This window comes from Trachypithecus francoisi, unplaced genomic scaffold (assembly GCF_009764315.1).
Source record: "Trachypithecus francoisi isolate TF-2019V2 unplaced genomic scaffold, Tfra_2.0 Lachesis_group8, whole genome shotgun sequence".
Taxonomy (NCBI): Eukaryota; Metazoa; Chordata; class Mammalia; order Primates; family Cercopithecidae; genus Trachypithecus; species Trachypithecus francoisi.
This window is the reverse complement of record NW_022681473.1, coordinates 49,935,026-49,949,499: the sequence shown is the minus strand read 5'-3', so window position 1 is coordinate 49,949,499 and position 14,474 is coordinate 49,935,026. Positions and strand designations below refer to the sequence as shown.

Genomic DNA, 14,474 nt, shown 5'->3' with positions numbered 1-14,474 from the left:
CATATACTCCACACCCAGTTTCCTTCATTGCTGACGTCTTATATTACCATGGCACATTTGTCACAACTAAGGGACCAGAATTGGTCCATTGCTATGAACTGAACTCTAGACATTGCAGTTGTCCCTTGGCATCCATGAGGGATTGGTTCTGGGACTTCCCACAGTTACGAAAATGCATGAATGCTCCAGTCCCTGATATAAAATTGCCTAATACTTCCATATAAGCTACACATATCCTCCTGTATACTTTAAATCACCTCTAGATTATTTATAATACCTAATACAATGTAAATGCTATGTAAATAGTTGTTATACTGTGTTTTTTATGTGTGACTTTTTATTATCTTTTTTTTGAATAATTTTAATCTGCAGTTGGTTGAAACCATATATGCAAAATCTGTAGATATAGAAAGCTGACTATATTCAGATTTCACTAGTTTTTTTCATGAATATCCTTTCTCTGTTTCAGGATTCCACCCAGGATATCATATTATACTTAGTCCTCACGTCTCCTTGGTCACCTCTGTTCTATGACAGTTTTTCAGTCCACCTTTGTTTATGATGACCTTGACCATTTTGAGGAGTATTAGTCAGGTGTTTTATAGAATGTCCCTCAGTTTAGGTTTGTTTGCTTCTCTCATCATGAGACTGGGGGAAGAATGCTACAGGATGAAGTGCACTTCTTATCATATCCTATCAGGGGTACATGCTAGCAACATGCCTTATCCTTGGTGAGGTTAAACTTGATCACTTGGTTAAAATAGTGACTGCCAGGTTTCTCCACTGTAAAGTTTCTTTATTTCTCCCTTTTCTATACTCTTTTCTTTGGAAATGATTCACTAAGTGTACCCACGCTCAAGCTCCTCCACCCCCAGTTTTTAATCATCAAGTTTATATGAGTTAAGTCCTGTAAACACATATATAGTCATATATTTGCGCAGATAGGGATATACAGACACACAGACAGATACAGGCATCCAGATAATATAGACAGGCACCCAGATGGATTCATATCCACAAACACAGACACTGGTAGGCACAAACACGCAGGGCTTGAAGAAATCAATAGTTCTGTCACTCCAGTTCTCCTACTAGCAGAGTGCTGAATCGATTAGGAGTTTAATTAACACAGCTTCTGAAATCTCACTTTCTTTTTAATTCTTACATAGCTTTAAAAACAAGAACTAAGTATATACCTCCTGTGTGCATTGGGGTGGAGGGCTTGACAAAAATGTGAGTTGTGGGTCTGAGCAGGCCTCCCAGGGCCTTGTTCTCCTTTCCTACCTCTACCACAGCTTTGGGGTTGGGTTCATTCTTTCCCTTACAGGCCAGAGGTAAGGGGTATGAGTGCCTCCACTCAGAGGATGCCAGAGCTTTTCCTCGGGGAGCAGCCCCAGCACACAGGTTTCCTTTGAGCCAGGTGGTGGTGCCAGGTGCTGTGATTTGGCTGTTTTCCAATCCTACCCGTCCCTACCTCGCCTGCCCTGCCACCCTCCAGTATCTTCTCAGAGCTCTCAGTGCAAATGGCCAGCCCCTAATCTGGCACTGAAGGCTTCTCACAATCAGGGCCTTGGTGTACCTTTCTGGCTTTCCTTATCATGGTTCCCTCTCTTCTAGAATGTACAACTCTAGAGCAGGGGACTTACTTATTTTCCCTTTGACTACCCCACCCTGGAATATGCTCTCACTGTCTTGACAAGTCCAAACCCTACCCAGGTATGACCACCTCCTCCAGGCACCTGCCCCTGATCTCCATTGGAAAGGGGGAGTTCTCTTGGAATTCCAAGCAGACCTTTACCCTAAGAAGAACACCAACTCAACTATATTTAGTTATTTGTGCACTTGTGTCTTAGAAAATGTTCTTTTAGTTACAGGCAATAGAAATTAACTATTGGACTTGTCTGTCCACTCCTCAGGTGATCCTAGAGGTTCTCATTGAACAACTGAAGTTGCCATTGTTAACATGTCCCATGTACAATAATTCGTGTCTGTATGACCCTTGGTTCTACGTTTCACAATTTGGGGCAAGGAATTGGATTAGTGCAGCTTGGTTCAGAAGCCCACCCCTGGATCAAGCACCAATTGTTTCCAGGGGCATTTTAACACAGTCCTGTGTTTGGGAGGAGGGGACTTTAGCAAAGAAGAGGGAAAAGTTGCAGCCTTGGTAGCCATCCCAAGAGGTAGCTAATGAAACTTGTCTTTATGATTGAAAGAAGAGAGAGAAAAAGATGCTGAAAGATAGTGTAACAGATATCCACTGCAAAGTGCTTATGCAGTGAATGAGTCAGTGTGCAAGTGACTTGTTCATTTGTTGCCTCTTAAAAGCCCCTAGGTCATTTTGCCTCCCATTTCTATGTCTTTAGAACACAATAATCACAGTTTTTCCATCTTTAATAACTCCTGTCCCATCGTGTCAATCTCAGGGCATTCTCTGGGTAGCTTGTGTGATGGAAGCATATGAAGTCTCTGCATAGGTACAGACCTATGGCAATAAATGTCTGACATTTGGCCACTCATCAATGGGCATACATTTTCTGAATAACTGATATATATCAGACACTGGCAATAAGCCATGCACAAGAGACTGTTCCCCATGGGACTTGGGGAGTTCAGGCACACACACTAATTGCAGTAGAATGTTATTAGTGCCCTATTGAAGGATGCAGGGGCTCTGATGAGGAACTCATGAGCTCTGGCTGTCGTTTTTTAGAGGAGGTAACATAAGAGCCTGGTCTTGCAGGGTGAGTAGAAACTTGCCAGGTAGAGACGAAGAAAGGAGGATTCTAATCTGAGGGAGAACTGCGTGTTCAAGGCTGTAGAGGATTGCGGAAGAGAGTGGTATGTTCGGGAAACAGGGAGGATGAATGTGTCTGAGGTGTAGAGTGTGTTTGTGGCAGGGGCGCTAGGAGTTGGGGAAGATGGACAAGGGAGATGTGTGGGAAGGGAGACTGTGGCGATATCACGGAAGCTCTCTCATTTTAGCCTCAGGAGTTTTGACTTATCCAGGGAATGGTGGTCTAGTGGGGCTCAACTGAAGGATTTAAGCAGGGGAGAAACATATTTCAATATCTATGTAGAAAGTCCTAATACATTCTTGGGGGAATGCGAAGCATTGGGTCTTTTGAAAGTCAACGTGGCAACATCTATTGAATTACAATTCTATTCCTGGGGATCTATGCCCTAGAATTAAGGTTCTGATGTGTCAGAACATATGCATGAGGGTATGAATGTTGCATTGTTTATAAAGGTCAGGAGCTGAACAAAAAGTGAATGCCCAGCAATGGGAAAATGGCTTAATAAGTTGTGGAATATACACAAAATGAATAGTGCTCAGACATTGGAAAGAATGTTTTAGGATTTTGCTGGATGACTTGAAAGATTTCAAAGTTAAGTAAGAAAATAAAAATGCAGCAAGATGTGTATATATTATGGTCATATTTACAAAACAAGCAATAGGTCAGAAAACCTTATAAATGTATATATACTTAGATAAAAGTGTGTAAGAATGCATGAGTGTGGAGAAAAATATAAAATGATTCTTACTAGATTAAAGTTAGTTGGCTGAGGTTGGCAGGGGTGGGCAAATATAAGGGGATGATAATAAGATGCAGAAAATTAGAAGTTGTCTGCAATCAAAGAGTACATGAGATGTGATTCTACTTAATGTAAAATTAAATATGTTTTCATAAGGATATATTGGCAGTAGGGTGCTGTGATTTTGGATTTAATGGGTTTCTCTTCTCTGTGTGTGTGTGTGTCTGTATACATAGTATACATAAACATATATGCTTGTGTTTACATACATATGTGTTCACATACATATGCATATATATGTATACGTTCAAATTCTCTGCAAAATGTAATAGCTATTTTCATGAAGGGAGGCAGAGACAGAAAAATCATTGGTTATTTTTTAAAAATGATTTAAAAAGCATTTCCTGAAAGAATCATATGTTCAATTTCACAATTAAACATAAGACTTGTGGTTAAAAATTACATTTAAAAGCCTGTAGTCAAATGGTTGCATATTTCAGAAAGTCCTCCTCCTCCTCATTAAATAACGGTAAACATGAAGACATGATTTTTTAACCTTGATAACTGGAGTCTGCCTTATAATTTCAACCCTACTTGATACCTTTGCTTCACCAGGCTGGCCTCATTGGTGCCCTTTATTTGCTATACTGACTCAGAATAAAAGCCAGGTCCCCATCTTGTCCAACACAGCCCTATAGGATCTACTCCCCTAATCCCCACCTCATTGCTCTCAACTCATCTTCCACCCCAGTTGACTCTTCCCGTGCTACTCTGGCCTCCTTGCTATTCCTCACACATCTCAGGACAATTTTGCCTCCAGAGCCTTTGCACTTGCTGATCTCTCTCCTTGGAGCAATTTGCCCTCAAATATCCACATGGCATCCTTCCTCGTGTGCTTCAAGTCTTTGCTCAAGTGTCTCTTTCTCAGTGAGCCTCCTCTGATCCTCTTATTTTAAATTGCGAGGTCTACTCCCCCATCCACCCTTAACACTCTCTAGCCTTCTTTCATGTTCTCTTTTCCTTCCTAGCACTTGCTACTTGCAACATACATTGCTCATTTATTTTGAAAATTGACTGTTCTCTCACTTGAATGTAACATTCGCTAGAGAAGTGATTATTTGTTTGCTGCTACAGTCTAGGTCTTAGAACAATACTTGACATGTTGTAGGTACTGATGTTTTTAGATGAGTGAATGAGCTGGTGACAGGTGAAGAATGTTTGAGGCAGGTAAGATCAGTGGCAGAAAGACTAATCAGAATACTGTGTCAAGCCAAAGACAAAAGAACTTGCGCTCAGCCTTAGTCATTAGCTATGCATGTCTTCTGTTGTGAAATGATGGTGAAATTTGTTATTGTCTTTTTAGTTTAGTTTTGTTTTTAAGCTTTACTTTTAATTGACACATAACAATTGTCTTTCAACTTCTCGTAAGTTTATCTTGATTCTTTAGGCAGATCAAAAGCTTTTTGAGAGTGGAGGCTTGATATCTTCGTATCTGCTTTTCCCACAGTGCCTGGCACTTATTTGAAATATAAGGGACCCAACAAATGTATGATGCTTTGTCAATGATCTGATATTACCTTTACTTGACTCAGTGAATTTTAGACTGCATTTTTTAGAAACTAATCTACGTTCTCATGCTGTTGTACTAAATAAAGTTAATTTTGTTCCATTACAAAAGTAATATATATGCTCACTATAGAAAATTTGAAACTAGAGAAAAGTTAAAAAAATGAAAAAGACTTTAGTTATATTACCCATTAAGAGCCTTTAGCATTGTAATGTGTTTCCTTTGAATATTTTTCCCAGATGGAGCTTTCTAACATTATTGTAATAATTGTGTGTTTACATTTCCATTTTTGCATACTGCATTCCCCACTTTATTAGCGCACACATTTTTCTTAGCTATAAACTTTTGGAAAGCATCATTTTAAACAAATTCATACTACATAATCATAGCTATACTATAGCTCACTTAGCATAACCGTTATTTGATATTTAGGCTATTTCCGTTAACTTTTTTTTGAGAGATGGGATCTTGCTGTATTGCCCAGGCTGGTCTTGAACTCCTAGCCTCAAGCAATACTCCTGCCTCACCCTTCCATTTCCCTCTTATTGTAAAGATCATTGGCTACTCTGTCAGACATAATTGCCTGTTGCTTATTAGTCTGGTCATCTGCCCTTAAAACTTTGTGCTTCAGACTTATCTGCAAGATGAAGAGAATGAGAAAGGACTGAGAATATCAAGATGCATGAATAGGAGAGACACTGCTAAGCATTTAATAGGTGCTTAGTAAATATCAGATGGCCTGGAATTGAGACCTTTGGAAATCATGGGGTGTTGATAATTATCGTGGTGCTGTTTCCTGGTTGCAGACTGCACCTGATGCAGGTGGACTCAGTCCAGCGCTGGATGGAAGATCTGAAGCTCATGACCGAGTGCGAGTGCATGTGCATCCTGCAGGCGAAGCCCATCAGCCTGGAAGAGGAGGCACAGGGTGACCTTATCCTGGCAGGTGGCCCTGGCCCTGGAGACCCCCTGCAGCTGCTGCTTAAACGGGGTTGGGTCATCAGCACAGAGCTGCGCAGGATCGGGCAGAAGCTGGCCCAGGACCGCTGGGCACGGGTGCACAGCATGAGTGTGCGTCTGACCTGCCATGCCCGCTCCATGGTCAGCGAGTACAGTGCTGTCAGCAGGAACTCCTCAAAGGAAATGGGCCAGGTCAGCTGCCCTGGGATAGGAGTGGGCGGGAACTGGAAGTCAAGATGCTTTAGAGAAGAGTGGGTTTGAATCATATGTTGTCTGAACCTTTTTTGCTCCAGAGGCCTTTCTCCCCTTCCAGTAAAGGAGGAAAGAAAGAGAGTAGAACCTTTACTGAGTGCCTACTATGTGGTGGACATTGTGCTAGGTGTTTTTTTTTTACATGTATCTCATTTAACCTGCACAACCTGTGAGGTAGGTGCCACTACTTTGAGAAACTGTGCAGTGGTTAAATTTATTGACTTTAATGCCAGATGGCTTGGGTTGAAATGTCAGCTCTGCTATGTGGACCTTGGCAAGTTGCTTAACTTCTCTGTGTCCCAGTTCCTTCATCCTAAAAGGTATAATAATATAATTTATTTTATAAAGTTGTTGTGAAGACTAGATTAATTGTTACATGCAAAACACTTAAAGCAATTGATTAAAAATGTTAGTATTATCTTTATTTTATAGAGGAAACAGGAGTTCTAGGAGGCCAAATAATTTATTGAAAGTTACACAGTGAATGGTATAATAAGTAGGGTCCAATCTAAGCTTTTCTGATTCCACAGCCCATGACTTTGAATCTTCTTCTCAAAGCCCAAAGTGAACCGTTAACAATCTCCCTTGTTATTAATTCTCTCTTTCATCATTCTCATTTCACCTTAGTGCTTTGCCCTTTGCCTCAAACTTTCTCTTCCTCAGCTTTGCAGGCATTAAAACTTCTCTTCGTTCTTCAAAGCCCAGCTTAAATGTCCCTTCTTTCTTGAAGCTTCCCAGCTTCCTCAGCATAAATAATTGCTCAGTTTCATATTCTTATACTCCCGGAGCAGCCTACTGTGATCTCTTTCGCCACCTGTATCACACTGTGTTATATTTTAAGCGCCTGTTCCCCAAGTCACATTACTTGATTCTTCATTTTTAATGCCCTTGAGTGCTCAGCATAGCAGTTGGTCCTCAGTTAATGCTTACTGAGTTAAATAAAATGGACTTTCTTTTACAGATTGAGAAACTGCTAATGGAGAAATGCTCAGAACTCTCGGCAGTCACAGAGAGGTAAATTTGGACCCTGGATCTCCCAGGGTCTGCCCGCCTGACCTCTGGCAGGAGAAGGGGCTGGTAGCTTCTCCCAGAGGGAGAATGGGAATGGGAGGCCTGGTGGTGGTTTCAGAGTTTCCTTTTTCTGACTTTTGTCAGAAATCTTAAAATATTCTCTTGAAATTTTCTGCCCCATATTCAGGCCCTAGGGATAGGGTGAAAGGCAGAGGAGAGGCCTGGGCATAGAAAGAAAGAGGATTTTCTAGGAGTTGGTAACAAAGAAAAGGTTTTCCACAGCTTTGGGAAGACTCACAGGTCCCCAAAGTCAAGGCAAGGTGAAAGCAGATACTCACACCCTTACACAGACATACACATAGGCTTCAATGCCCACAGACACTCACTTTCTCATATACAGATATATAAACACATGCTTGGACCAGCGCAGAAATACACTCACACCCTCTCCTCCGTATTTCACACACATAAATATCCATATGTTTCTACTCAGATATGTACACAAACTCAGCCTCACATGTATGCACACCCAGGTGTGTGTTGTTGACATTTTTCTTCACCCTTCCCAGAGCCTGTATCCTGAAGATAAAACCTGAGCTCCCTGAGGTCTTTTGCTTTCCTGGGTGGAACACTGTCAGGCCACAGGGGTAAATTTGAACCTGATCACCCTCTGTTTTTCTTGTCTGGGAAGAAAATTCTCAAGACTTTCTGCACACTCTAGGCAGCCATTTCTTAAAGGGCCACAGGCATTGCCATCCACCTTTACAGAGCTCACTAGCAATACCTGGCACTTGGCACCTCTCTTGGAAGCTTTTTGCCCCTCCATCTCCCACCCCAACGTCACAGACAAGATAGACCCTGGCTGCAGTGATGGCAGGTTCTGCAGGGAGAAGCCCAGAGGTATACATTTTCCACATTCTGATGGCCTTTCTTCCTGATGATGTGGACTGGTAGTCCTCATCATCTCAGGCCAGCACATCTCTGCACACTAAGAGACCAGGCGGCGAGCCAGCTGTGGAATATTCTATCTCTGACTCCCAGTTGCCGATGTCTTCACCACACACCAGGCTTGGAGCAGGTCCAGCTCTGGCCCCTGCAACATTTCTGGGCTGACCACATGCCCCTTCCATTGGCCCACCCCATGGTTTCTTCTCTTCAGGTGCCTTCAGGTTGAGAATGAGCATGTCCTGAAGTCAATGAAGGCCTGCGTGAGTGAGACCCTGAGCATGCTGGGCCAGCACTTTGGCCAGCTGCTGGAGCTGGCCCTAACACGGGAGGTTCAGGTCAGTGCAGGCTGGGCTGCGGGAAGGGGTGCTTGTGTGGACCCTTGGAGGAAAGGAGAGAAAGAGAGGCTGAGCCAGGCTTGGGGAAGATACTGATGTGGACTTTAGTGGGAAACATCCTACTCAAACCACCAAAGTCAACTCCAGCGTTTGTGAAACAAAACTGTCAGAGCTAGCCTGAGGCTTCCGAAGCACCTAACCCAACTCTGCATTTTCCAGCTGTGAAAACTGGAGCCCAGAGTGGGGAGAAGCTTATCCAAGGTCACACAGCAATATGGTGGTAGAGCCCAGCATCTCCCAATTACACTTTCAGTATTACTCCCACCACCCTCAATCTTCTCTGTTGAGTTAATGTTCACAGTGTACACAATGGGTCCTTACTATCCTGAAAGAATTGAGGCACCTGCAGGGAATAAGCCAATTCTAGAAATCCTGACAACAAAGAAGAATCTAGAAAGATCATATAGTCTAACCCCTGCCTCTAGGCAGGCTTGTGCTTGATTCCAGAAAGAGGGAGGGATTTGGAGCCTGAAGTATCTACTTTCAAACTGGTTCACCGTGGAGTCTTGGTTAAGTTCCTGAACCTCTCTTAGCCTCTTTTTCCTCCTGTATAAATTGTTAAACCTTCTCCAGAAGAAAATTTTGAGTACTAAGCAAAGGCATATGGAAGGTGTTTAGCACATAGTGTGGGTTAAATACATGTTATTTCCCTCCCTTGCCCTTTGCTATTTTAAAAACCTCCTAGTAAAGCAGATTCCATAAGGTTTTCATTATGAAAGGTATTTATGGTTATTTATAGTTACAGAAATATTGTGTTACATATTTGCCATTCTTTTCCCACCACCAAATAAAAGCCTACCACAAATAACAAATCTCTTTCCATGTCGGCTCCTCTCCAAATTCAGCCTCTCTGCTGAGCCCAGGGTTTGCTTTCTCTCCTTCCTGAGTGTTTGGCTGGTTTGGTGCAGGCCCTTCTGACTTGACTCACATGCTGGTCCTGCCTCATCCCCACTCCTCCCACAGGCCCCCATGTCAGGGCAGCTGGCCCTGAGTATTATCATCCCCCACCCCAACCACAGGAAGGTCCTCAAGGGCCACTCTCCATGTCTTGACAGGGACAAAGGGAAGGAAGGGCCACAGGCTGGGGTGCTGGGTTAGGCACCTGGAGCTGATGAGCCATAGCTGACAATCACATGCAGGGGCAGGCAGTGATCAACCATCAAGTCCAGAGGGACGCAAGGGACACAGGGACCAAAATGGGCAAAAAGGTTGAGGGAGTGACGAGCAAGAAATATTGGAGTTAGTGGTGGGGAGGGAGACCTGGAGCAACTTCTGAGCAGGGGTACAGGTGCTGGCTGTTGCTTTTTATGCCATTTTTGTGCCCACTTTCCTGGAAGTGCCAGGTTCAATTAAAAGGGCTGAAAAGGGCCAGGTGTGGTGGCTCATGCCTGTAATCCCAGCACTTTGGGAGGCTGAGGCGGGCGGATCACGAGGTCAGGAGTCAAGACCATCCTGGCTAACATGGTGAAGCCCCCTCTCTACTGAAAATACAAAAAACATTAGCTGGGCATGGTGGCGGGCACCTGTAGTCTCAGCTACTCAGGAGGCTGAGGCAGGAGAATTGTGTGAACCCGGGAGTCGGAGGAGGCAGAGCTTGCAGCGAGCCGAGATCATACCACTGTACTCCAGCCTGGGTGACAAAGGGAGACTTGTCTGAAAAAAACAAACAAAACAAACAGACAAACAAACAAACAAAAAGGGCTGAAAAGGCGGTGTTAAGCTGAACTGTGAATGAAAGCCAGTTGGGTTTGGAACTAGTCATCAGTGTTTTCTATGAGGCAGCAAAGAGGCAGGATATCTTTGATGCTTTAGGTCAGAAGAGCCTGGGAAAAGCTCCCTGGGCTTGCTTGGAGTCTACTTCCCTGGCCTTTGGGCTGTATAGTTGGATCCATTCTGCTATTCCTTCATTCTGACCATATTCAGGGTGAAATTCCTGATCTGGTGCTTCTACTTCCCCAGCTGTCCCCTGCTCTAATGCCAGGTCTGACCACCTGGTTCATTGATGCCTGGCCTGTAAGCTGAGCAGATCAGCTCCTGCTTTGTTAGAATGGGTTCCTTATTGGTCTTCCACCCCCGGTAGGAGTAGGGGAGTGGGGTGTGTGGCCACAGAGTGTTGTCCTCCATTCATCTGCATATTAGTTTTCTTCCTGATAACCCCCTTTCCTGGTGCTTTCCCCCTTCCCTGCCAGCGTGTCCCATGTCCCTCTTAAGGGCTGAGTCTACCATGCTCATAATATATTTTTGGCTGATCTTTGGCTTCTTTTTACATTACAAAGTTTCCATACAGGACAGCAGTGACATCAGGAGATATATTGGCTGAAGACAGGGTAATTTGTGTTCAGTGTTGTAAGCATGTGTTTCTTAAACTAGTGACTCAAATATTCTTCCTTAGGATGTTAGTAATTATACCAGGATCTTACATTTGTACTGTCTTGATGTAAATGAAATCAAATCTATTTCTTTACATCAAAATTTGTCTTATGATGTGCCATTCTGCTTTGCAAATCTTCCAGAAGGTCCTCTTGCACTTACAGTATTTCTTGTCTGAACTGCAGCTTCCATAGGCAGGGATTTTGGTTTGTTTTGCTCATTCATATATCTCTAATGACCAGAACAGTATCTGTTATAGAATGTTAAGCAACATATTCCCAACTTTCAGGGTCACAGATTTAAAAAACATTATTAAAGCACCTATTTACTTCTTCTGAGATGCTGGTGTTTTAGGAAATGCAATTCAGGAAACATTCTTTTAGCACTAAGAAGTCGTGTGGGCTCGAGCAGAGGAACAAATCTCCCCACCCCCTTCAATCCCAGGGGCTCTTTGTACCCCTTCAATTATGGCTGGGAAAGACTGGTACTAATTGAGAAGTCCTGAAGGAACCTCCCATTGTTGTACAGACAGCCTGGACTACAGCTGCTGAAGGAAACCCAGCTCCCCACACACTGGAATGAGGCCCTCCTTGCTGAGATGAACAAAATATGAAAATTGAAGCAATTGTATCAACCTAAGAATCTGGGACTTTTGATTATTCCTAGAGGAAAAGAATTTAAGTTTTTTCTTTTACTTTGTTTTTTCCCAGGGAACTTTAAAATGGGATAGGAGCATGTTAAAATTTTGGAAATATTTATGTTTGTGATCTGACAAGTATGTTTGGATTATCTTTGTATTGCCATTTAATCTCATTGCAGCTTCTACTTACCTATATTGGGCAACATGGCTGAGCAAAATCTGCTCAGCGGGAGAGTGGGAAATATAATAGGAAGCAAATTTCAATCCTTTTGCTTTTAGGAATAATCCAAAGTCCTAAATTCTTAGGTTAGTACAATCTCTTCAATTTTCATACTCTGTTCATCTCAGCCAGGAGGACCTCATTCCGGTGTGTGGGGAGTTGAGTTTCCTTCAGTAGCTGTAGTCCAGGCTGTCTCTTCAGTGATGGGAGGGGTTCCTTCAGGACTTCTCAATTTGTACTAGTCTTTCCCAACCATAATTAAAAGGGTTCAAAAAGCCCTTAATACTGGATACATAATACTATCACAGCACTACACATATATTCTCAGAAAGTTAAAATAAGCCAATCCTCAATTTCTATAGAACTCCAGGAACTTCAGACAACCTGCTGTCCCAGGATGCCATCCTTAGGGTTGCCAAAGGCCTTAACAGATACATGTTCATCTGTAGCCAATTAAAAAAAAAAAGGATGAGTGACTCAGACGGTCTGGCTGCAGCCTTGGTAGGATGTCAGTCAGTTTATTTCAGTTGTCTATAGTCTATAAAGATTTGTGAACATACACCCACTGGGGGAAAAAAGTCCACCACAGGTTAATTGTGGTACTATGTTTACCATATACGGGGGGGAAAATGCCTCCTTTCTCATTGATGGGCATTTGAACCGTTTTCCTTTTCCTGCAAAGTCAGGCATTTGCAGCTTCTTTACTAGGACTTGCTTGATTTGCATTCTTTCCCATTCAGCATATTCAAAACATCTTAATTTCTAGCTCCCTGAAAGCACTGTTTCTGCCACTCCAGCATGCATTGATTTGGGCTTCCTGAAGTGACAGACCAGTAGTCTTCAAACCATTTCAAATGTATCGCATTCCCCAGGTTCCCAAAGATTTCCCAGGAGAAATGCAAGCACATATAGTTTTAAGGAAATCTTATTTCCAGATCTTCAATTTTCATTTGTTTTCTTTCTTAAAAATGATCTTCCCAATAATATACTGAGTTTTTTATAGGCTTCCTATTATTTTCCAAAAGGCACACTCTTCACCCATCCCAAATTTTACAGTATATTGCCTTGCCATGCAAAAATCGTGGTATGGGAGTGGAGAATCAAGCAAAGGAAAAGCCTTCATTCATGAACCATTAAGACCCTTAGGCTTCCATTAATTATTTCCATGCTTTATACATATTTATGTTGAATATGCCATTAGAAATTGTGTATTTTGGCCGGGCGTGGTGACTTATGCCTGTAATCCCAGCATTTTGGGAGACCTGAGGTCGGGAGTTCGAGACCACCCTGACCAACATAAAGAAACCCTGTCTCTACTAAAAATATAAAAAAATTAGTCAGGCATGGTGGCATATGCTTGTAATCCCAGCTACTTGAGAGGCTGAGGCAGGAGAATTGGTTGAACTTGGGAGGCGGAGGTTGCCACAAGCCGAGATTGTGCCATTGCACTCCAGCCTGGGCAACAAGAGCAAAACACCGTCTCAAAAAAAAAAAAAAAAAAAAAAATTGTGTATTTTTCCCAATGTGAACAGTTTCTGAATTCAGATATATTGTAGTGTATGTGTGTGTGTGTGTGTGTGTGTGTGTGTATGTGTGTGGTTGGAGGATGATTATAAAAGTTTTCAATTTATTGTATCCCTTCCATCCATTTATTCTCAAATAGTGCATGGTTCTTGAGGGACATTCTCCTTAAACCAAAGCAAAGAGAGCACTGGTAGGATATATCAAGCACTAAAAATTGTTTTTTTAGGACACATATTTAAATGCAAACAATTCCTCTCAGCTATTTTTCACACTCATCCCGAGGATGTGACATTAGCTGGAAAAAAAGTATCTTTGAAGAGCCAAAGACTAAAAGTTAATGACACTGATTCTTTTAAATGTAACTGTAATATGCTTTGGAGAACAACCAAAATTTTCAAGGTATATTGGATAAAATACAGATATAAGTTCTACATTAAAAAAAAAATTTGGTGCACAGTATTTAACAATTAAAGTCTTTTTGCCAAAATATTTTCTGAAATATTTATGCTACTTTTTATTGCCTGTTAAGAAAAGAAAAAATTAATTGCTAGCAGTTATGCTAATTAGATGTAAGCAGTATATACCTTTCTTTTTCTTTAAATACATAGAAAAATTTGATGATGAGAGCTACTAAAATTAATTGAATTATATATGCTTTTTAAATTCTCAGTTCTTATTTAATTATTCCCTAAAGACACCAAAGTTTAATACATATGTACCTATTTACTAAAGCAATACTGTGCTTTTTAAATCATATTCTTAGATTTGTTATTAACTTAGAATGTTTGCTATATATTACTTGCATTATTACAAAGTCAGTAAATTATTTTATCTTGGTTTTATAACATATACAAATAAATCACATTTTATTTTAGGTCTGATTTATTTTAATATTTACAGTTTTGGGATTTTTTTTCCCGTAGAGAATGATCTTCATAATTATTTGTCAGTAGGTTTTTGCATTTCTTGAAATACATATAGAAATATTTCTTTCTTTCTTTCTTTTTTTTTTTTTGAGACGGAGTCTTGCTCTGTCGCCCAGGTTGGAGTGCA

At 41.7% G+C, this 14,474-nt stretch overlaps 1 protein-coding gene across 4 annotated transcripts in view; it reads left to right on the top strand.

Moving 5' to 3' along the window:
• Window positions 1-14,474, top strand: part of INSC (INSC spindle orientation adaptor protein) — a 137,727-nt gene that overhangs the window by 63,508 nt on the left and 59,745 nt on the right. For all 4 annotated transcript variants that reach the window (XM_033206060.1, XM_033206061.1, XM_033206063.1 and 1 more), the window contains 3 exons: window positions 5,908-6,253; window positions 7,275-7,327; window positions 8,484-8,607. In XM_033206060.1, the coding sequence (XP_033061951.1) occupies window positions 5,908-6,253; window positions 7,275-7,327; window positions 8,484-8,607 (523 nt within the window). The remainder of the gene's footprint in view (window positions 1-5,907; window positions 6,254-7,274; window positions 7,328-8,483; window positions 8,608-14,474) is intronic.